The sequence below is a fragment of the Danio rerio genome, chromosome 18, assembly GCF_049306965.1.
Source record: "Danio rerio strain Tuebingen ecotype United States chromosome 18, GRCz12tu, whole genome shotgun sequence".
NCBI lineage: Eukaryota > Metazoa > Chordata > Actinopteri > Cypriniformes > Danionidae > Danio > Danio rerio.
Window position 1 is genome coordinate 20,467,114 of NC_133193.1, and position 23,827 is coordinate 20,490,940.

The 23,827-nt window shown below is 35.8% G+C and overlaps 2 protein-coding genes across 6 annotated transcripts in view; one reads left to right on the forward strand and one right to left on the reverse strand.

Moving 5' to 3' along the window:
• The window catches only part of dennd4a (DENN/MADD domain containing 4A), a 58,790-nt gene extending 36,666 nt beyond the window's left edge, over positions 1-22,124 (reverse strand). For 4 of the 5 annotated variants that reach the window (XM_005159103.6, XM_005159102.6, XM_005159101.6 and 1 more), the window contains exons 1-13: positions 21,916-22,124; positions 13,324-13,669; positions 11,206-11,452; positions 10,074-10,143; positions 9,552-9,721; positions 7,040-7,278; positions 6,882-6,948; positions 6,680-6,738; positions 4,917-5,061; positions 4,626-4,801; positions 4,023-4,123; positions 1,986-2,207; positions 226-371 (exon numbers count right to left, since the gene is read on the reverse strand). In XM_005159103.6, coding sequence (XP_005159160.1) covers positions 226-371; positions 1,986-2,207; positions 4,023-4,123; positions 4,626-4,801; positions 4,917-5,061; positions 6,680-6,738; positions 6,882-6,948; positions 7,040-7,278; positions 9,552-9,721; positions 10,074-10,143; positions 11,206-11,452; positions 13,324-13,634 — 1,953 coding nt within the window. In that variant the 5' untranslated portion in view covers positions 13,635-13,669; positions 21,916-22,124. Of the gene's footprint in view, positions 1-225; positions 372-1,985; positions 2,208-4,022; positions 4,124-4,625; positions 4,802-4,916; positions 5,062-6,679; positions 6,739-6,881; positions 6,949-7,039; positions 7,279-9,551; positions 9,722-10,073; positions 10,144-11,205; positions 11,453-13,323; positions 13,670-21,915 lie in introns of those variants that run through there. The other variant, NM_001080989.2, reaches the window with a different exon arrangement.
• Positions 20,174-22,459, forward strand: si:dkey-242h9.5. Its single transcript, NM_001423276.1, has 2 exons — positions 20,174-20,349; positions 22,115-22,459. The coding sequence occupies exons 1-2, from the start codon at positions 20,300-20,302 to the stop codon at positions 22,173-22,175; spliced, it is 111 nt and encodes a 36-aa protein (NP_001410205.1). The 5' UTR covers positions 20,174-20,299; the 3' UTR covers positions 22,176-22,459.
• Positions 22,460-23,827: the final 1,368 nt, after the last annotated feature.

Sequence of the window (23,827 nt, forward strand, 5' to 3'; positions counted from 1 at the left end):
AATAACAACTTAGAACGTTTTCCCTTACAGTTCTCACAAATCACACTGTTTGCCCTCCCTTGAACTTTTTGTTACAAGTCCTTTGCTAAGAGCCAGTAATGTAATTTAAGATATTAACCCTTTAGAGCCTTGTTAAAGCAATTAAAGGTGAATCTGAATAAAGGGATTTCATGCACTTTTTTTGCAGCAGTGAAATATGTATACATAGAGACCAAAACGTCATACCTTGTCAACGCAGTCATCAAAGAAAGCAAGGCTTGCATCCTTATCGCTGACAAAAGAGCACTCTTCAATGAAACGAATGAACATCTGAGTCTTAGTCATGAGGGAGTAAAACTTCTGATGGGATCGATCACGACTCTTCAAAAAGCCTGCAAAAAGAGGCAAAGTCGTGAATGATGGGAAGCGAAGACACCATTACAGTGAGAAAAGGGGACAGGGTTCAGGTAACTGGCAAAACAATATAATAGAGGTAATCAAAGCAACAATACAACAAAAATAATATATACAGCTATGGAAAAAGAGCTTAAATTTACTGTATTTATAAGTAGTGATCATTAAAAATCCACCAAATACTCAATTCTTTACACTGATTTCTTAATTATTAAATAAAGTTTCAGAATTCTTACTGTATTTCCTAAAAAAACGAATATAAACATGTCTGAACACATGGCACATTTTTTGCTATCAATACAATAAATGCTCTGTAGTTCAAGGGTCAGTTCACGTCAAAATATTTTATTCTGTTATAGACTGCTCACCTTCATGTCATTCCAATGCCCTGAAACCATTATTCATCTTCAGAACACAAATTAGGATATTTTAGATGAAATCCAAGAGTTCTCTCTTCATTCGTAGACAGCAATGCTACAGACTCAGATTGAAAGTTCAGAAAATTACCAAAAAACACCCTCTAAACAGTCCATGTGTCTTCAGTGGTTCAATCTGAAAATTATAAAGCTATAAGAATACTTTTGAATAATGACTTTATTCAATAGTTTCTTCTCCTCAGTGTCAGTATAGGTCACACAAAGTCTTCTTTATGCACCCTATACTGACACTGAGGAGAAGAAAACTGTTGAATAAAGTCATTATTTTCATAGCTTAATAAAATACCGACTGACCCTCTGAAATATTTTAAGAATGTTTCATGGCATTTTCTTGGACTTGGAATGAGTCGGGACTACTGCAGTCAATGGAGGATCAGACTTCTTGAATTTCATACAAGACATATTAATTTCTTTTATGAAGATGAGCAATTAATAATTTAATTTTCAATTTTTGGTGAACTAACTTTTTAGAATTTTGAGTTAAACATTATTTTATTATTTTCATTATTATATAATACTAATGACACGTCTTAAAAATTAAAAATACAACTATTGTCATTTCAGACATCAAGCAAAGGTGCCATTGCAACAAAGAAAGGTGAGGGCATTCATTAGTTGATCTCTATATTTCACAGTCACAGTTGTCACTTGTGATTAAACTCTTAATCAGTCAAATTTAAAAAGACAAGTCTTAAATTACGCGAATTACACCACTGAGAAAGCCTGAGCGTCGTGTGAAATACGAATCCGACTAAAGAAATGATTACATAAGAGGCTGCAGATGTGTTCTCAGACATTCGATTAATCACCACAGTTTGCTGGACCTGTCAGCCGTGCCTAATTTCCAATGGGGCTTTATCAAAATCGCCACAATCATTTCAAGCCTGATTTAAGCCAGACTCCACAGGCACGAGGCCAGAATCGAGCATTCAGAGCAGCTGCTGAGCTTCACATTCCTCTAATACAACAACAGCGAACTCTCTGCATGTGTGCGGGTCAAAACAAGCCACCGAGGACCTGAAATGCATTGTTTTTTTGTTTCGACACAGATGACGCAACTCCATTACAGCTGTCATTGAGCTTTCACAAACAATACTAGCTGTGTTGACATACCAGGACAAGAGAAAGCTCAACACGTCTATTTTGGCTGCTTACCTTGCAGATCAAAGAGTGAGCTGGCGTCTGTGGCTTTCTCAGAAGGAGCCTGTGTGATGGGCAACAGGTATGAGCGGTAGCCTTTCAAGATGGCCGCCATAAAGCGCAGAAAAGCCTCCTGAATCTCCAGCTCCAACGTTTCCAGACTTTTCCCACCACTGCCAGGTTCCCGTTCGCTCATAAAGGCCTCCATCTGTCCTTCCTCACGACTCATCTGATAACCTGGGGAGAATTGATGCACAAGTTACATTACAGTTCAAAGGTTTGTATGAGTTATATCCAAACACACATCCTATTCTTATGCCCCATATGATGATGCATACATCTCCAAAACCCAACAGATGGACAAACTTATTTTTATTAAAACAAATATAATTATGCATATAATAAATAACATTTCTAATAATTATAACATTATACAAATGCAAATTGTCATGAATAAACCGAAAATGTCTGCCCCTCCCCCTTAAATATATTACAAAATTAATAATTTTTTGTAACATTTTAATCCTTTATTTTTTTCCTATGTAGAGATATTTATGTATTGCTGTACATCCTGTGTGTATTAAGCAATGTGTAAGCGTTTGGAGCTGCATAGGTGCAAAATAACACAGCTGGACATTAGACCAGCTTTTACTTGGTCAATGGTACTGTATATTTCATTTTCTCAAATTAGCAACGCGCCAACAATGTGCCTTAGAACACCTTTTTAGACCGAAATACCCATGAGTCCACAAAGTGGCGCAAATGGATTTGCTATTTAAACATCATGGCGGAAAATGTGAAAATTAGGGCTGCGCTAGTCTGAAAATAGCAACAAATCACGCCATACACATCTTGCGCCTTATTGCGCCGGTTGTATGATAGGACCCTAAAAGTGACAGCAAATACATTAAAAATGCTACAAAAGATTTATTTTTTTACAAAACATTTTAAAGGATGTAAATGCAGGTAATTTTCCTAAAACAATATGCAGTATAAGTACTTTTAACACATAATGATTTCTGCAGGATCGTTTTAGAAGAAACCTTAGAAACAGACAATTAAAACAAATTGTAATATTTCAAAATGTTACTGTGTAGAGATTTCACTTTATTTCCAGCCTATTTCATGTTTTGTCAGTTTAGTGGCTAATTCGTACAAATGTGTAAGAGTTCAGTCATAAAAAACTACGATTTTAAAAAGAAGGCATGGCATCCAGATATATAAACTAATGAGTGTTAGAAGGTCAGAAATTTTTAATAGACAACAGAAAATGGAACAAAAATAATGATTGTGTTAGTATAATTATGTATTAAAAATATATAGATTTAGTGTATAAAGTGTGTATAGTGTTAGTGTTTATCTATTAAAAGGAAGAAAGTGTTAGTGTGAGCATGTTTTCTTTTCATAATATCTAGAATATGCTCTCTCAGTAACGAAGATATAGTAGGCTCAGTTTGAGATATGGTGTATTATATAAGCTCCTCTCACATTACTTCTAAAAGGTCAGAAAAAAGACCATAGGCTCTGGCTGTTTTTGAACATCCCCATCAATAGACACATAATGTTCTCCATAAAACATATGGAAACACTATCACTTATCACAGAAAAATGCATCATGCTTCCCTGTAAATAACTCTTTAAGCCTGATTCTACGAGATGGTACATTCCATACAGGGCATTTTAAAGAACCAAAAACACATTAATAATTGGGTTCAAAGTCTGGTTCAAAAACCAAAGCATCAATCAGCTCTCAGGTATCAGATAATATCCAAGCACTCAAAAATAAGAGACCTGTGTCTTGCTCTGCCTTTCTCCAGCCTGTTGACCCCATCTCTAAATCTCATCACATCTCAAGGATGACTGCATTTTGCTCTGACCCACTCGAGCATTCATAAAACATTGTTAGGTAATAAAAATGATACTGTCATAGACCAAAAAGGACAGTGGAAGGCCATTTAAAGTGTGCAGTCGAGTGAACTAATATCGCCCTCGAAGGGACAGACAAATGAAATCATTTCTCAGTTAACACCACTGTGACCTGGCCTCACTAACCCTCATCCAGTTGCTGGTGGAGATTGCTGAGGGTGTTGATCAGATGTTTACAGGCTTTTCTTGGCAGGATCTTCCAGGTCAGGGATCTGCGCTCTTCTTTGCTGAAATAGGTCACAGATGTTGATCATTTTAGAGAGTAAACAGCAAACGGAAAAGCGGGTCCAAGCCCGTGAACAACAGCTTTACAGTTTTGATATAGCTTTTACGACGTCTGCAAACTTTTAGGTGCATAATGACACAAACAACACAAGAGCATGTGTTCAACACATGGTGGTACTGAGAGCCTATCTTTACTATGACATTCCACACTGCTCATATATCTCTATCCTGATCTTTTAAACATCTGCATGAAGATTAAGATCACTGTAACTGAGAATTTCACTCAAAAAATATTTGCTATTGCGAAGAGTCTCTTGAGACATGAAACATAATTGAAACATAATACAGTGCGAAAGACACTAATCATCACCTGTATGTGGAAATTACTGTTTATTTGGGGAATTTATGTGGTAAAAGATGACTTTAGTGCAATTCTGTAGATCAAAAGTCAGGACAGAGTCTCTTGGGAATTCAGAAGTATGTATAAGTCAAAAGGTCACTCACTGAGTTATAGTGTTTGTGTCCAGGTCCACACAGCTTATGTCCGTCGGTGGCTCATAGAGGTCAAAGTACCGCGAGTCCACACCAACAATGAAAGGGCATGGAGCACTGAGCACATCTGCCAGGGCCAGCGGGCAGAGAGGAATGTATGGGCACGGCCAGTGGAAGGGGAAAATCATCTGCAGGACAGGTAAAAACAAGTAGAGACATGAGGTAAAGGGGAAAATAGAAAACAAAAGAATGACAAAAGTAGTAATGAAGAAACTTGAATGAAAAATCAGGTCTTCCACTTACCGATACCAGGGCCTCGGTGACACTGGTTAGAACAGCTGGACGTAAGGAGTGCACCAGGATCTTGTGTTCGGTCACAGCTAAAACCAATAGAGTTGCTGCATTCTTAGGGCCAAGATTCAATAGCAATGTAGAGAGTCTTCCTCCACTATGGAAAACGAAAATATGAATGTAAACACACACACACCCATGCAACATTATATTTACTAATTAAACAAAACTTCATGAAAAAAACATTAATAAAAAAAAGTACAAAAAAAAACAAAACAGATAAAATCAAAAATAAACGACCAAACCAAACAACAATCCAAACTAATTTAAACAAACTTAACACAAAAAAACTAAAAGAAAAAACATGTCAGTCCAAAACAAAAAACAAACAAAACAATAAAACAAAACAAACCAAAACAAAACACAACAAAAAACAGCCAAACTACTTCCTTATCAATAAACAAACAACAAAAACATCTACACCTATCCAACCAATTAAACACAAAACAATTTACCAATTAAACAAAACTTAATAAAAAAAACATAATGAGTCTAAAACAAAACAAACAACTAAAGCATTTAAGAATCTAAACCAACAAAAAACTAAATAAAACAAAAACACAAAAATATACCAGTCCAAAACAAAAACCTAACAAAACAATAAAAAACACCAAAAAAACAAACCAAACAAAAAAAATACACACAAAAAACTGCCAAACTGCCAAACAAAAAACATCAACACCCATCAAATCAATGAACACACAAGACAAAACCAAACAAAAACAAAACAATTTACCAATTAAACAAAACTTATATAATTAAAACAACTTAATATAATAAATTAAAATAAACAAAAATAAACAACCAAAACAAACAAGAATCTAAACAAATCTAAACAAATGAAACACAAAAAAAAAACTCAATAAAACAAAAACACAAAAAAACACCCCAGTCCAAAAAACAAAACAACAATAAAACAAACCACCAAAAAACAAACCAAACCCAAACTACACAGGATATCACAAACCCAAACCAAACCAAACAAAAAAAATCAATAACAAACAACAAATCACTTTTCAAACCACTGAAACGCAAACTAAGTTTCATATAACAGCCATTTTCGTTTTGAAGAATCCCCCCTTCCACCCCTACTCCTCCTGGCCCAGTGGTTAGCACTTTTGCCTCACTGCAAGAATGCCTCTGGTTCTAGTCTTTACCAAGCTGACATTTCTGTGTGGAGTTTACATGTTCTCCCCGTGCTCACAGGGGTTTCCCCCGGTTTCCTCCCACTGTACAAAAACATGCCACTTACGTTAACTGACTAATCAAAATCGGCACTATAGACATGCTCCTAGTAAGTAGTTATCTCTTAAGAGCAATCACTATCTGTTCATTAGCTACTACAGCAGGGGAGTTCTTGAGATATACCAGAGCTCAAACTCCCCTCTTGCCTTATAGATGGGAGGGAGCCCCAGGCTCGAGGATCTTAAGAGCTCAGGGCTCTCTCCTGGGACAGCATGCCAATCAAGCTTTATAATCGATTATCAGCTAAGTGTGAACTCTTGAAATGTCAGAAAATCTGTTTGCATGGATATTAAGATTTAGTTTTAAATATTGGCATATTAACCTTAAACAAGCAAAACAAATGCATGAGGAGTCACAACTCATATTAAAACTCTACCAAGTTATTACTTAACCAGGTGCTGCTAAAGTATCACATCATGCTCTGATCAGCATTCATCCAACATGGTCAGTGTATCTTGTGTCGGACTTACCTCAGAGGGAGAGGAGAGGAAACGGGCTGGCTCAGCATCAGGCTATCATGTGGAGACAGCTGTGAAAAACAAGCACACAAACACGCGGTCACAACGAGACGAGGGCCAGGTTTGAAGCTATTTGACCAAACAATGTCATTTGTTTTGACACTTTAAAAAAAAAACAGAGCTTGAAGCAAGACATGACGTGCACCAGACTCACCTGCACCAGGATACGTGGCCTTTGAGAGGAGGGAAAGGGAACCTTGTGCATGAAATGAGAAATATGCCTGTGGGAGGGGAAATTTTAGTAAGTAACTGTAAAGTGGATGCAACATGTTTTTTACACAAGCAACCTTCAAAATTGTCCCCACAACTCACTTTTCAATGGGTAGAGTGTGTGGACCTGAGATGGAGTATCTATAGAGGAAGGTCAAAAAGTTACGAAAAGCATCGAAAAAGGGCCAGTGAGAGAGAAGGCAGATGCTTTTGTTGGTGTGGACAGTCATGGATCCGTCAGGCCTGATTCCGTTAGCCTGAAGTCCCAGCTGAGATCTCTGCTTTTCAGTCAAATGCTCTTCTGGGTAGGGCTCATAAAACTGTATGGCAGCACCATAAACCTAAAAAGCATAAAATATACTCATGAATACCTACTAGAAATTAGGTTAATTTATATTTTCAAAAACAACAACAACAACAACAACAACAACATGATGTTGGAACTTTACTAAAATGCACAATGGTGACTAATTTAGCCTACTTAAAAGGAATCATCATCTGTATCTATTTTAAGACGTGCTTTTCTCAGATGTGTCCAGTGAGAATCTGATATGGAAGATTTATTTTTAAATGTTTGATCTTAGAAAATTAATTAATAAATTCTTACTTTGGCATTTATTAAGATTAAAAAAGACTGTAGAAATATTTATTCATTCATTTTCTTTTAGCTTAGTCCCTTTATTCATCAGAAGTCATCACAGTGGAAATGTCAACTTATCCAGCATATGTTTTACACACCAGATGCCATTCCAGCTGCACCCCGGTACTGGGAAAACTGTAGAAAGTAATGTTAACTAATTAACTAATGTAATGTAGATTACTAATGTAACAAATGAAAGCTTTTTCTATAGTGTTAGCAAAACTCTATATTATTATTTCAAAATATATTTTAAAAATACTAACCTAAATCAATTGCTTTAATTGCTACAAGAGAATTAAGGCATTGCATTTAATACACAGTATGAAATGTGGATATTCATTTTTAGAATGGCTAAAGATTACATTCAAATATTTATCGCCTCACAGAACTAAATGGCAGCACCATAAACCTAAAAGCACAAAATATCCTCATGAATACCTACTAGGAATTAGGTTGGTTTACATTTTATAGAACAAAAAAAATTCTCTTGATATGTGCATAAGGTTAAAACTTACTAAAATACACAACGCTGGCTATTTTTGTCTACTTAAAAGGAATCATCATCAGCACCTATTTCAAGACTTTCTTTCATCAGATGTGTCCAGTGAGAATCTGATATGGAAGATTTATTTTTTATATCTTTTAGATCAGAAATATCCCACTTGATTTTAAGTTATTTAGTTAAAATTTATAAAAGCTTTCACAGAGCATTAATGTAAACATTTGATCTTAGAAAATGAATGAATAAATTCTTATTTTGCCATTATTAAGATTAAAAGAGATGTAAAATTATTATTCATTGTGATTAACTTATGTTAACTAATTAACTGATGTAATGTAATTAACTAATATTACAAACAAAAAATGCTGTACTGTAAATTTAAAATAAAAGAAAAAATACATCCATTCATTCATTCATTCATTCATTTTCCTTCGGCTTAGTCCCTTATTTATCAGGGGTCACCACAGCAGAATGAACCACCTAAAAATACAAACTTCAACCTTGAATTGCTTGCAACAAGTGAATTTACGGTGAGCGTCGCATTTAATGTACAGAATGAAATGAGGATTTTCATTTTCAGAATGGCGTAAGATTATTTATTTATTATTTAAAAATTTTTTATTTGTATATAAAATATATAACCATTTATATTAAATATATTTATATTTGAATATAAATATTTTGTGGCGGTTCATTCCGCTGTGGCGACCCTCGATTAATAAATGGACTAAGCTGACAAGAAAATGAATGAATGAATGAATGAATAAATATTTTGTAAATATTTATTATTTACAATTATTTATCTGAAAATGGTGCTCTCATAGAACTATATGGCAGAACCATAAACCTAAAAGCACAAAATATACTTATGAATACTTTCTAGGAATTAGGTTGGTTTACATTTTAAAGAACACATGAGGTTATAACATTACTAAAATGCACAATAGCGGCTATTTTAGTCTACTTAAAATGAATCATCATCAGTTTCTATTTCAAGACTTGCTTTCCTTAGATGAACCCAGTGAGAAACCGATCCACAGCTTTATTTTTGCTGTCTTTTAGACCAGAAATATCCCAGCGTAGCCATGTTTCTTTGAAGCCGCTCACCTAGGTGAATAAATTATACAATGCTGCAGCACAAATAGCCTTGAGAGTTGCTGGGCTGAGAGGAGAGTGAGTCGAGTGTACTGATGTGTTTGACATAATTGAGCTGACCCAAACAGCACTTTAGCGATGCATTATTAAACAGGCCAATTATATGTGCTCATCTTATTTTCAATTCTTTTCCGGGGGCCCATTATTCACTGGCGTTTTTGATTTTCCGCCCGCACCGATTTTGTAGCTGCTTTAAATTCTTTGCACATCGCTTAAGCAGACAAGACAATTCGCTTTCCACTGTGTCTGATTTTCTCAAAGAATGATGGAGCTGCGGTGAGAAGAACGTGTGTTTGCGTTTGCTCGTGCGTGGATACCTTTTCTCCAGAGGCGCCTGTGAGAACGAATGTTGAAAAGACCGGAAGAGAATATTTGGTGTGAGAGGACCAGCACTCGATGGACGCTCCCATCGGCAGGCAAAACAAGGGCACGGATTCAGGCAAAGGAAAGGAATCGTAGTCCTCCTCTGGGTATCTGGACAAAAGACCTGCACACACCATTCAAACCATCAATTAGGCTGTATTCAAGACAATTAATACTGATCACTGCAATCGCCTAGGCTATAATTAATGACTTGACCCAGACTTCCACATGAGAAGATAAGCGTATGCAGTGGTTAAAGCGTGAATATGTTTGGTGCTAAATTCTGTGAGCGCCAAGATTAACAATGACATCATGTTGTTCGTGCTACATGGGAGTATCAGGTTTCCTCATCCGCAATCGCATCCCACTGCTATGATGGGCTTCTCGCTAACGCATTCTGTCCCTCCTGCTGCTCATTGCGAAATGCACAACAAAACACAAACCGTCAAAAACAACTGAAGACTGAGATACAGTACCTGCTTTGAATGCAAGTGTGTTGGTTTTGGCCAGAGATTTTTTGTAGCACAAGTACACAGAAGACCCCCACTGTAAAAAAAAGAAATGACATGTAAATGTAAAATACGTAAAAGGAGGCTTATTGTGATCTTGTTTTATTTTTCAAAATCCCGTAATGTCTGCTTTACCACCAGACTAAAATATTTTACACAGAGGAGTACAAGTATTACACGTGCCACTAATGATAAGATAAAAGGGTCACACTTTACAAAAAGGTTCATTAGTTAATGTTAATTAATGCATTTACTAACATCAACAAACAATGAACAATACATTTAGTACTGTATTTGTTTATGTTAGTTAACGTTAGTTAATGAAAATACTGTAGTTCATTGTTACTTCATGTTAACTCATGGTGCATTAACTAATGGTAACAAGCATGGACTTGGATGTCAATAGTACATTAGTAAATGTTTAATTATGATTAATAAATGCTGTACATGTGTTGTTCATGATTAGTTCATGTTAGTAAATGCATTAACTAATGAACCTTATTGTAAAGTATTACCGATAAAAGATAAATGGTTCAATTCTGTAAGCACTTTACAATATGGTTTTTGTACTATACAAACACACATACACACACAACTATGGAAAAGAATTATAAGACTTGATTTATAAGGGATTGGATATGTTTGGGATTATTTAGTTTAAAAAAATGTAGAAAAAGTTTCATAATGCCTTAATGTAAACCTTTGGCCCTAAAAAATGAATTAATAGATTATACTGTTGGCCTTAGCTAAGATTAATAAACACTGTAGAAATATTGTTCATTGTGTTAGTGTAACTTCATCCGTGGAGGTCTATAGAATTCTATAATATTTATTAAAATAAAATACAATATTAAATCAATTTCTTTAAATGCTACAATTGAATTTAAGAATCATATTTAATGTACAGTAAGAAATATGATAGAAATATTAATTTTTAGAATTGTAATTTTGATGAAAAGATTAATTTATAAGCATAAAAACATGAAAATGTAAAAGCTACAGTAAAAAAAATAATAATAATTTCAGCAAATTTTTACTGGCAAGTGTTTCACCAACTAAATTGATATTTTCTGCAGGGTAGGATGACTGTTGTGCTCACCATACTGCTGTTAAGGTTTTTGTCCACCTTGCAAAAGGCATGTGGTGGAGTCTCTCCCTTGCCGGGAATAATGACACAGATGTCTGTGACAGCCAGCGTGGCGTGAGAGTGATTCTCCGCGGCGCGTCGATATGTGATGTAGATCCTCTGAGAGGAGGAGCCACTGATGTTAGCAGGGCGTCCGGAGGGTGTAGTCTGAATAATCTGACAGTCTGGCTTCAGTTTCTCCTTCCACTCATAGAGGATGCTAAGAATGATGAAAGAAAACATATGAGGATGTTGAATGCCTGTGCAAAACAATTATTACAACACAGATTGCAAAACACTGCAGCTGCAATGTGGACATCTGTCTAGATAGTAGCTACCTTTAAAGACAGCATACTAAATGGTCATGGATTAGTAACACCTTATATATACACAAAAAAAAAAAAATGATTCACTGCCTTACCTATTTTTTAGGGTAAGTGGTTACAAAAAATTTACAAATAGCTAAATTTAAACAAACATATGAAGTTGCAAATGACTACATTTCATTTGTTTGTTTAAATTCAGCCTATATAAATTTTGCAACTACTTATCTTTAATGAATGTTTTTTTTCAGTAAGCAGCAGTTCCATAAACATCCATTTCACTATTTTTATAAAAAGCATGACTCACTTACATCTGGATCCAACTGGACTGAAAGTTATGATGTTGCTAATAAGAATATCATATAAAATGATCTATTCAGTTGTTTTTGCGATTGTTCTCGAATTGAAAAGAATGCGGTAGATTTATGGACAACATAATCTAAGAAAAAGTATAAAAGATTGTTAGCTACTATTTAGCTATTTAGAGGCTTTGTTTATTTATCTGGTCATATTAACAAAATGCCAGTAAAAATTATTGGCCAAACAAGCATATTTCCTATTGTCTGTAGAGAAAATGAGGAAATCCGTTTGGAATCTTGCACAGATTCCTCTAGAAATGACTTAAATTGATCTATCTGACTGAACAGGCAATAGAACGATGACTATAACCATGAAGTTGTAATTATTGTTTAATAACAACTGCATGAGCATAGGGAAATCCACGACACAACGTCAGAGTAATAATGATAATAATAATTGATTAACAATATTGCTTAAAATCCCTTTTTCAATGTCATCACAAGATTTACAGCTGATGAACAATAAAAAAAACTGCAGCAAATCGAACCTCAGATTTAATACATTTAATTTTAAAGCAACAAAATACAAAACTCCAGCACACCACACTTGCAATAAACAGAATGCTATTTTGCAATGGTGAGAACTGAGAATGCTAGCATAGTTAAGGCTGATTTATACTTCTGCGTCAAAAGCCGGCGGATGCTACGGCGCTGATGCATAGCCCTTCGCCGTTGCCGTCGTTGACGTGCACCTCTCAAAAAATGTAACTACACGTCGCAACAACGCGTAGCGCAAGCTCTGTGATTGGTCGGCTTGGTAGCGCCGACGAGTTTGGCGAGCGATTGTTTACAAGTGTGGAGTCCCGTGAAGGAGCTCCGGATGGAAAGTTTTGTTCTGTGCTTACCTCATGGTTAAAGTTGTTGCACGTCCGCAGGTTCCTGCTTCAAAATGAGCGAGTTTGAGTCACTTGTACATCCAGGAAGTGTTCAGAAAAGCAAAACAGAAGTGAAGAAACTCGACACAGAGGAAATGTTACACCTCACTGCCCACTAGCGTTTCGGAAGTGTTAATGCAGACCAACAGAGACAGCGCGCAGAAGTATAAATGCACAGCTGCGCGCGTTGCCTGCGCCGTGAGTTACGCCGGTCACTTGACGCAGAAGTATAAACCAGGCTTTAATACTACAGCTATCTGCATTCTCTTTTCCTAATATGAATTATGTTTTTGGATGTTTTTAGAATTGTTTTCAGCTGAGTCATAATACATAGAAATTAAAAACTTAAAGCGGTAAATCACAAAAGTGCAAGAGATTGTTTTCAAGAAGCAAGATAACAAACACCTCATTCAGCTTATCTCAGGCCAATTGTTATGGTGCAGATTTGAGCGCAACTGCCATGTTCACATTGGCCTCAGCACACCAGGTTCCAATACAATGAGTCAGGTGTGAAATCAGCCACAGACTCCTTACCCCAGATCGGTGAGCGGTGGTTTATCTCTGCCTCTCCTATAGCACAGGAAGATCTGCGGCCCCATGAGGCTTCCTCCATTCAGTTCAGCAGGGAGTCCGGAGGGGGTGCATTCAACACAGGTATACCCTCTAGGTACTTCCTCCCCTAGAGAGCGAATCACCACTGCCACATCAGTGATCGGTGCCTTGAGTTGAGCTGAGCTTCGGTGAGCTCCATCTTCAGGGTGAACATCTTCCTCCAGGGGCTTTGAAGAGACGGTGAGTCCTGCCACCACAAAGTAGTCTGCTACACGAAGGCTTTTTTCCTCCATCTTCGATCATCCCCATAGAACGAGGACTGTATGTGCTGGGGGGAAAAAAAAACAGAGTAATGTGAACGGGGGAGGAAATCATGACATGCTGTAGGCTAGTAAACAGTGTTGCTTAATAATGCCAGGTGCTCTGACACAAATGAAAACATCCTTCTTTAAACCGGCAGGGATTTTAAGAAACAAATCAGCACATTTCGGCACGGTTATACAACGCTCTCAGGACATATCATTTTAACTCTGGTTACATTTTGGTCCCTTATGTGCTTAGAAAAAGGATATGAGCATTATACCTTCACAGATGCAGAGTACAACCACATGTAACAATCTCAGTGAGAAATATAAACTGGACAAACGGATGCAATTACCCATTCCTGCCGGGGATATATGCCTTTGAATCATGACTCATACTGTTTGTACCTGCAGAATAAGTGCACAAAATGGAAGAGGGAAAGAATGTACTAAAAAGGGAATTCCTTTTGCTTGCGTCAATGCCAAGGCTGTCACTATAAGCCTTTCTAACACTAAAACCACTGATATCCTAATTAGAGACTCCCCTCTCTTTCAGAAGAGGCCTGGGGCTTTTACAACACTCAAGTTGGCACATGTAGTGCTTCTGAGTCAGTCTGGGTGACTGACGCTCACATGGCTTCGACGTACCAAAAATAGCTGGGTACCCGCTGGTAGGTAGCAGGTTCAGCTTTATCTTTCTGTACGGGTCATTCAGTCCCAACAAATCACTGATAGACAGGCTAAATAAACAACAGTTATTCAACTTCAACTCACCCCATCGGGAGGTACAATGGTTCTTGTATAATATAACATAATGAATGCAGTAAAAAAATTTGTAATTACGTTTTTCCAAGTAAACTTATTTATATTATTTCAGCAGTCATTACTACTAACATTTCTAATATTTATTAATGTTGTCACTAATGGTGTAATAACTGAATTCTTAATGCTTCTGTCAATTTACTTGAAGGGGGTGTCAACAGAAGTGTAAACCTATACAGTCTCACGGTACACTTTGATTACGATTATCATGCCATCGAATTGGTTCAATTCGATATCTCGGTGCATCAGGGTGCATTGATGATGCTTTCCATACACAATTTTATATTTTTCTTCACAGCACAATAATTCTTGTATTAAAATTTATAAAAAAACATGTATATATTATTTGCAACGCAATTTGTCAACAGTCAGTGTATGAACTGTACCTTTAAAAACTCAAGCACATGCAGAGAACAAAATGAGCATGTATAACAAATAAACAAATGTAAATATCCTGTTCACTTTCTGAGCCTTGTCGAGCAAGTTTTTACACACATATGATCAGGTCATGCGCTCAACAGAAAGGGCTGTGATTGGCTCTAACGTTCTAGCGATGTTTACCGATGTGTGACACTGATCAGTAGTGATTACAGCTGATCCATGATATCTACGCGGTGGCGAAAATTCGCAGGGCTTCTGCTGTAACTTCAGTGTCAGCAAAAGACTGTCTAGCTAAGTCACAAGCAGTGAATTGTGCAGTTTCTGCATTAGGTAGTTGGAGTGTTTTAATTACTCACGCTCGCCTCCCTCACCATAGTAATGAGATGAATGACATCAGTACGTAATAACCGGTTATGATCTATTACTGAATCGATACCAAATAGGTGTCATAACACATTTATAATTATGACATGAAAACTCATGAATATGAATAAGATTTTATGCATGCTTATGACAACACTATCATTAGGTATCATTCACTCATTTATATCGTTTTAATGCAAAGGTGACATTGTTTAAGATTTTGACTTGAAATTACCAAGACAACATAGCTTGTCATAAATCTTTCATAAACATGACTGTCATAAGCCCAATGTTATTATGTGATTTTGTTTGTGGAACAAACTGAATTTGTCATTATAACTTTGATTAAAAGTGTTAATGCTTCGTCAAATAATTTTATAACAGGAACAATAATATTTAATGACATTTTAATGACCACTGTAGTTGTAATGACACTGTTATACAGTTCATGACAATTATAATGGCCTCATGACAAGTTATGTTGTTTTGATTGGTAATGTCAAGTTGTCGTGACAAAGGTACATCATAAGCTGAGAGGCTATGATTTATTTGATAATGTCAAGTTGCCATGACAAAGACATCTCAAACAATGTCACCTTTGCATTTAAAATGACGGAATTGAGCGAATGTGACTTAATGGCAGTTGTCATGTAGAAAAATCTCATCTCATATATTTACGAAACATGTCATATCCTGTTTATAAAGGTTTTATGACAGTCCTTTGAATGCCCTTTTCAAATAAATTACAACAATTTCAAAAGACTTTTGTGAAAATAAATGTTAATATATAGGTAATGTTCCATTATAAATAAACAACAGTTATTCTGCCCTTTACTTATTGTAGATTCAGTATTGTAAATCTCAACCATTAGGGCTGGGCCAATAAACGATACAATACCGAATCGTGATAAAATTTATGTTAATAACAACAATCAGCTCTAAACTTTTCTGGACAATAGGAATCTAAAAGTGTCTCGATAGTAGAGATGCAACACATTTTCAGCCACCGAAAATTTATTGGCAGAAAAGATGTTATGCCGTTAATTGGCCCCCCAAATTTTTGTGTGCTTCAGTTATTGTTGGGGTCCTCTTTTAAATATGGAAGCATTAACAATTTATATTAAAAATGAAATATACATCCTTATAATTCAATATGAAAAATAATTATCGAGATTTAATTTTAGCTATATCACCCAGTCAACAATACTATTTCACCGCACAAGTACTAAAGTGAACCAAATCAGGAGACTAAAACTGTGAGAAATATGCAGAACCATTGTCATTACAGCGGACCAGACATCATCTGAAAGGTCTTTGATGGCTTTCAGCTTTATGGCCAATGGCTCCTCTGTGATTTACAGTAATGGCCAACAGTCACGGGACACGGCTTAAGAGCTTAGGAATTGAAACTGACCTACTGACTAGTTCTTTTGCAAAGTGTTGAAGTGATGAAGTTCATCTTATGAGGAACCAGTGACGCTCATGACACACAAAAGCAGAAGTTGCTGTGTCTTTCATATATTTAGAAAATGATAACAAGTCTTCGATAGGTTTCACGATCACAGTTTGATGCCAAAAATAAATACAAGCCTTAAAACTCTAATCCTTCTCATCCTCATAAACCTTAAAGATTTGAAGGAGGGGTCTCTAGGACACTCTCTCTCTCTCTCTGTGCCCCATGACCAGCAAAAACAAAGAGGCTCATGCATATTTTGTTCCAGGTGTTTCTTCTACAGCCATTTTCATATATCAAGCATGCTCAAAAACACCACAATGCAGTGCAAACGCTAATCAATCCATCCACTTGCGTAAACAATAAAACATCAGTCAAGATATAATCACACTCGCATTTTTGAGACCCCACAGAAAGTCGCAGCGAGGGGAAAAATGCAGCAGATGTGTCACATGTTACGTGAGAGATTTAGGATTATATATAGACATAATCTCTCGGTCCAACAACCACGCCATCCGCAGAGGCTGGCTGTGCCCTCTCTACCATCAGCACAGAGAAATTATAATCCTCACCATGGCAACCATGAAGAAAAGCCAGCGAATATTCATCATTCGCCTTAAAAACGTAAGGGGGAGAGAAAATACTTACATAAAACTAATAAACATGAGTCACGGATAAGCAGAAAGCTGTCTCTTTTGACAGAGATAATGAGGGCATCGCAATCGCATCATTTAAATAACAATTGCTGGGGAGGAAAGGAAGACCAAGCGTAACTTTAGAGACAGGTTAAGGATAAAATCAAGTCAAATATGAATGTAATTGCTGAGAATTATACCATTATTATAGTCAGGCACATCGCAGACTGAAAAGCCTTCAGGCACATTTCATTGTTATGTGATGCAATTACAGACACTCTTGCACTGACTCAACACTTTTCTTCAGACAACTAATAGGAAGTCACTCCTTTATTGAGAAACTCCATGGTAACGTCAAAGAGAGACTCAAAAATTGTCCGGAAGTGCGTTGTAAATGTTTATTTCATCAGAAAAATCAGCATGAGTCCTACGCAGCGGAAATCCTTGCACCCATATACGAAAACTGCAGCAACCCAGAAATGAGGAACTCCTTTACTTCTCTCATCTCTGACCGACTTCAGATTCATCATTCCAATGCACCGGAGTAAGAGATCAATGGTTCCCTTTTCCAGTGTAAATGACCAGATAGTACCAGTACACACGGCACAGAAGGCACGACGCAACAGAGTGACGCCTCAGAATAAGAAACCAGCCTCACACAATGGACATAAATCTGAGCATCGTGAGACTGTGTCCTGTGATGTGATTTAGGAGGACCAGAACACAATGTACTGCTCCATTATAAAAAGAAGGAGAAACATTTTATTATATTATTACATGACATAAATCTAGAAAAATGCTGCATAGAAGATGTTAAATGTATTGTTCAAACATGTAAACATGCATGATTTTTTAAGCACTAAACAACACATGAAGAGGTCAGACGCAAAAACCATCTGAAATTTTCCCCTAAAATTTATAATTTTAAGCAATTTTCGTTTACGTCAATTAATATGTTATTTTTATTGTCTTTAATGTGAAATTAGTGAACATAAATATAGGAGTCTCAAAAAAGGCTCATTTTAGAATAAAAGTTCAGACGGCACTTGGAGGTTTTTGCATCTGAACTCTTCATATACATCCATTGGTTTTTTGATTGCTGAATATTATTATTAAATCATCATCAAATGATCCAAGAGTATGTGTTGTGCATTAGTAATAAATAACATAAAATAATATAGATACCTACATTATATGATTAAATTATATTTTAATATTATTATAACATGATCATTATTGTCATACATTTAAGATAAGCATGTAAATTATATGAAAATACATCTTAAAAGATATTTCAAATAATTGTACAGGTTTCTATATAAAAATGGGTCATCTTTTAATTTACATTTACAAATCATAATCATTTCCAGAATTACCTCAAGATTAACTGCATTTCTACTTAATTTATTAAACATACAAGTTTCAACTTGAGTCAGGTTAAGTTAATTTGTTTCTTATAATTTAACGCAGTATCCCCTTTTTTACAGCTCAGAACTGATGATTTTTTAATTATTTATATATATAATATAATATATATAATATATAATATAAAAAAAAAAAAAATATATATATATATATATATATATATATATATATATATATAAAATTTTTTTTTTTTTTTTTTTTTTCATCTTAGTTGTTTGCTATTAGCTATTAAGGTTTCATCCTATGGCACCAAATTACTTGTTGGCATTATTTCTGTGTTGTTTATCACCTTGATGCTTTTTGTATTTATGTGCACACTAAGAAAATGTATATTAATCTGAAGGAATTTACCAATTTTTAAATGATTTTTTACACATTTTACCTTCATTTTGAAGGTAATTATGCATATGCATCAAGGTTTTCTCACGCCAATTCAATTTTTTTTTTCAAAACCTGTTTAATTCACGGCGAAGCGCAGTGCTGCACAGGTAGTGCTGTTGCCTCACAGCAAGAAGGTCACTGGTTCGATCCTCGGCTCAGTTGGCGTTTCTGTGTGGAGTTTGCATGTTCTCCCTGTGTTCGCGTGGGTTTCTTCCGGGTGCTCCGGTTTCCCCCACAGTCCAAAGACATGCGGTACAGGTGAATTGGGTAGGCTAAATTGTCCGTAGTGTGTGAATGAGTGTTTGTGGATGTTTCCCAGAGATGGTTTGTGGCTGGAAGGGTATACGCTGCGTAAAAATGTGCTGAATAAGTTGGCAGTTTGTTCCGCTGTGGCGACCCCAGATTGATAAAGGGACTAAGCCGACAAGAAAATGAATGAATGAACTTTTAGACCTACAAAACATAAAATAGTTATATGTCCTTATGAGATAAGGCTGTGCACTGTGTTGTGTTTTGAAATTGAAGCAAGTTATGTGTGTATGTTAATTGATTGGTACCTTCAATATATTAATATTTACATCAGCTTATAGAAAAGTCTGTTTTACTGCAGATTTCACAGACGTTTAAATCAGTGCATACATTATTAAGAATGAAAAACAGCTCTCATGTGACGTTTTCCCCAATTTGGGCCTTGACCTAAAATGAGTCTGACACCCCTGATTTACACCAAACCTCTTTACCACTGAGTGCGTAGCTTAACATGACTCATTATATCAGGGAAAACATCTTGTACTAAACAAACCATGCGCAGCATCCTATTTTCTAATAAGTTTATCTCAGTGCTGCTGTAGGAGACATGCTTGACACGATAAGTCGTGCCCTTCTTTCACCAACCTGTGGCGTGTAGGAGCCACAGGATAAGCCAATTTAACAGCCTGCCCGTAAAAATAAGCATGATCTTATCCAGCTGTGCTGAAGCTGCGGTCCTGAGCGAGGGCTCCATGGACCAACAGGCTCCTGATACTGCACAGTTCTGGGACAGCAGGGAGGCCTGGAGGAAAACACAAGCACAGGGAACTAATGCAGCACATTTGGCCGAGCATCTGGTCCTGCTTAAGACTCAGGGCGGACATTTGATTCCTTTGCACCATGCCGGGAAACAAGCAGACATCTGCATACTTTGGATAGGAGGAGGCATGGCAAGCTATTTCTATGTGGAAATGTTTTGTCAGGAGACTTTACCAAGGTACATTCTTCTCTTTTACTGTACTGTTCTGATTCAATAAGCATTTAAAGATTTAAAGATTTAAAGTTATGCATTTTACACAACCTGATGTCATACGGACCAATTCTGGCAAATGCCCAGAGCCTCAAAACAATTTCTGCCCCTTCCCAAAGTGGACAAGAAGACAAAAAGCAACAAGACTCTCGTTAGTCAAAATGTCCCAACAGACGGTTCACATTAACGTAACATTTACTGCAATATCATGATGCAATGTAAAGGAACACCCAGCTAAGTCCAAGGCATCCATTACTGAAGTTGGACAAACATGGACTGTTTAGTTAGACTTAAAGGGATCACAAAGAGACATTTGCGTTTAGTTTGTTTTGTCTGTATATCCGTATTTGTATATTCATCTATATAAAATGTATTATATTTTAAGAATTACCAAGAACCACGGTTTTAATGTAAAATCTTCTTTCTCTTTTTGGTTCTACTGAGGGCCAAAAGTAACCCAGTAATCTGGTATGGTCTAACGATGAGTAAATTAAAAGCTAATTCAATATTTGGGTGAACTAGCCCTTAAATCATCCAATATACAGCTAAAAAATTACCACAAGCAAAAGACTGGTGAAATAGGTCAAACTTAAAAATCATATTCATGCTTCTGTTTCTAAAGGTTAGCAGCAAATATCACAGTTTAACATAAAAAGTATGCTTAATACATCATTTCAGATTCATCTTAAATCAGATTTAAATCACAACCGACTCTAAATCCAGGATCATGGCTCAATCACCACATGAAGGATGCTTTCTGTAATCCTCCATAACCTCTCTGAAACACCTTGGCAAATTTTTCATAGATTGTTCTGCCAGGTTAATTACGAACAACCAACCATAACATTATCACATCAGATGAAAGGAATTAATCTCGGTCTTCGTAACTTTGTCACCTTGTTGCGTATACACAAGGATTTAACCCACATGTTCAGAACTGGAAGGACAAATTGTACCAATTTACCAATCAATCTTACAACATTTACACATAAGTAATTCATATAATTCAATGTTTATGGTGGTTATGGCTCTGCAAACCACACATCACACCAGTTGGGCATTGGAAGTGATGCCTTTTTTATTGTAGGTACCAGCAATGATGAAACATTGCACTTAAAAACAAACGAGAGAACATGGTGAAATACATATGAAGATGATACTGCATCCAGACAGCTGGGCTGGGTCAGTCATACAATAACTCGTAAATCATAAGGGCCACGATGTATTAAAACTGGATGTCTCGAATGCTGAATTACATAAACAAAAACATTTTAAACGAGCTTCACAATAATACCGTGTGAGAGATCGTCACATGGAGTGTAAATACACGACCAGGATCAAAACAAGCGCACAATTGTCAACGCGCGATGACAGCAGTCACTCCAATGCCGGTTATTTGTAAATATTAATAAAGCATATTGCTTTGAAATGCATCAAATGGATCACCTCCAAACACAATTGCACATTTTTAATCTCTAAGAAGGCGTATAAATGTCCGTAAGCATTAAATAGATATGAGCAATGAACACTCACTGTTTTCAGTAGGACGACGATTCTGAGGACACGCTCATTGACACGCGCACCGTTATTTTGATCGTTAATCACTGGACGGAAGAATGTCTTTATGTATTTCCATCCATTTTCATCAGACAAATGAATTATTATTCCTTCATCACGTATAAACATCCCTCAGGGAGGGCAGTGCCTCATCTTCTTCTCTGTACGCTTTCAGAGATGCGCTCAGCTCGGCCGTCTCGCAAACGCTTATCAAAACCTGCCAGCGGGCCACGTGACTTCCAGCAAGCCGTGACGTCATTTGAACATTCCGGGGACTGTCGCTGATTTTAATGTGGAGGCGTCCACAGGTAGTCCATATAAAGACTGGCCATCTGAATGTTATTGACAGACTTGTGTTTGAAAATGTTGGATTTAATGATACAGACTGTAATAAACAACACGAATAGGAATGATTGGACTTATGTGAGAGCTACAGTTGAGTGAATTTCATTTACTGTGCTTTAATATGTGTTTTTATGTGGAAGAGAGTTGAATAAATTAGCAATGTTTGGCAAATTAACAAGTTCTCAGAGGATGTGTTATTGTTGTATTTTATTAATGGTGTAAATAAGCCTTTATTTTTGTTTTACATTTCCGTTAGGTAAATGGTTTATTTAGGAAAGTTGTTTTTGATCATCAGTATTTACATTTTACTTTAGTAAAACAAATTTAAACTCATTGATACATTTATATATAGTTTTTTGGGCTTAATTTTGTGTGTGTGTGCGTGTGTGTGTGTGTATATATATGCATATATATATATATATATATATATATATATATATATATATATATATATATATATATATATATATATATATATATATATATATATATATATAGTATCAGGGGCGGATTTAGTGATTTGGGGGGCCTAAGCAATTGTGGCCCTAAAAATTAAATTAAATTAAATTTAATCAAATTGTACTTAAATTTATTTTCAATTGATTTATTATGCTGTTTTTATTCTCATAATCACTCAATCTCCTTTTCTACATTATGTCTTGATGCACATCAACGTGTAAAGCATCTTGTAAAACATTTTAAATGATTTGTTTTCTTAAAATCCTTACCTGATTTGACTGCTGGACTGCTCCATGATTGACGGTGGAGGACACATTTGCACATTTGCAATAAAAAAACATTCAACTTATATATTTAGACCTTCATCATACCAAATATGATAGAATATTATGTTATATATAATTTCTAGGTATAATTTATACTTCTAGGTGTTTATTTGGGGGCCCTCAGATTTCCTGGGGCCATAAGCAGCCGCTTGCCTTGCTTATTGGTTAAATCTTCCCTTGTATAGTATATATATATATATATATATATATATATATAGTCTTTGTATAGATTAAATATTATTTTGTAGCTAACAAATATTGTTTGTAATGAAAAATTACAATATTTAACTACATTCTCGGAAAAAAATGTTACACGTTGATAGAAATAATGTTCCTTAAGGAACAGCTTTGTACCTTTGTAAAAGTTATGGTACAGAAAAGATCTCTTATGATACTGTTCTGCACATTTTATGGTACAATTGAAATGAGAATACACAATTGTTCTTATAAAAAAAGTACATAAGTGTTGGACAACTCATTATTTATTACATTATCTATAAAAATAAATATCACTGGAAAGGCAAAGTGATTTATGAATAATTTCCATAGTAAAACACAAATCATTATTTAAAAGCATACATGTATGCTTAAAAAAACTCAAAAACATTACTTGTTAAGTTCTATAATACAAAACAACTGGTAAAACAAAACTATAGGTATTGTAACCTAAACATTTAAGGCATTTTTAATAAACATTTGTTAAGCATTTTCTGATAAATACAGTTCAATTATTGATATCCGCACCTTTTGGCTTTTGC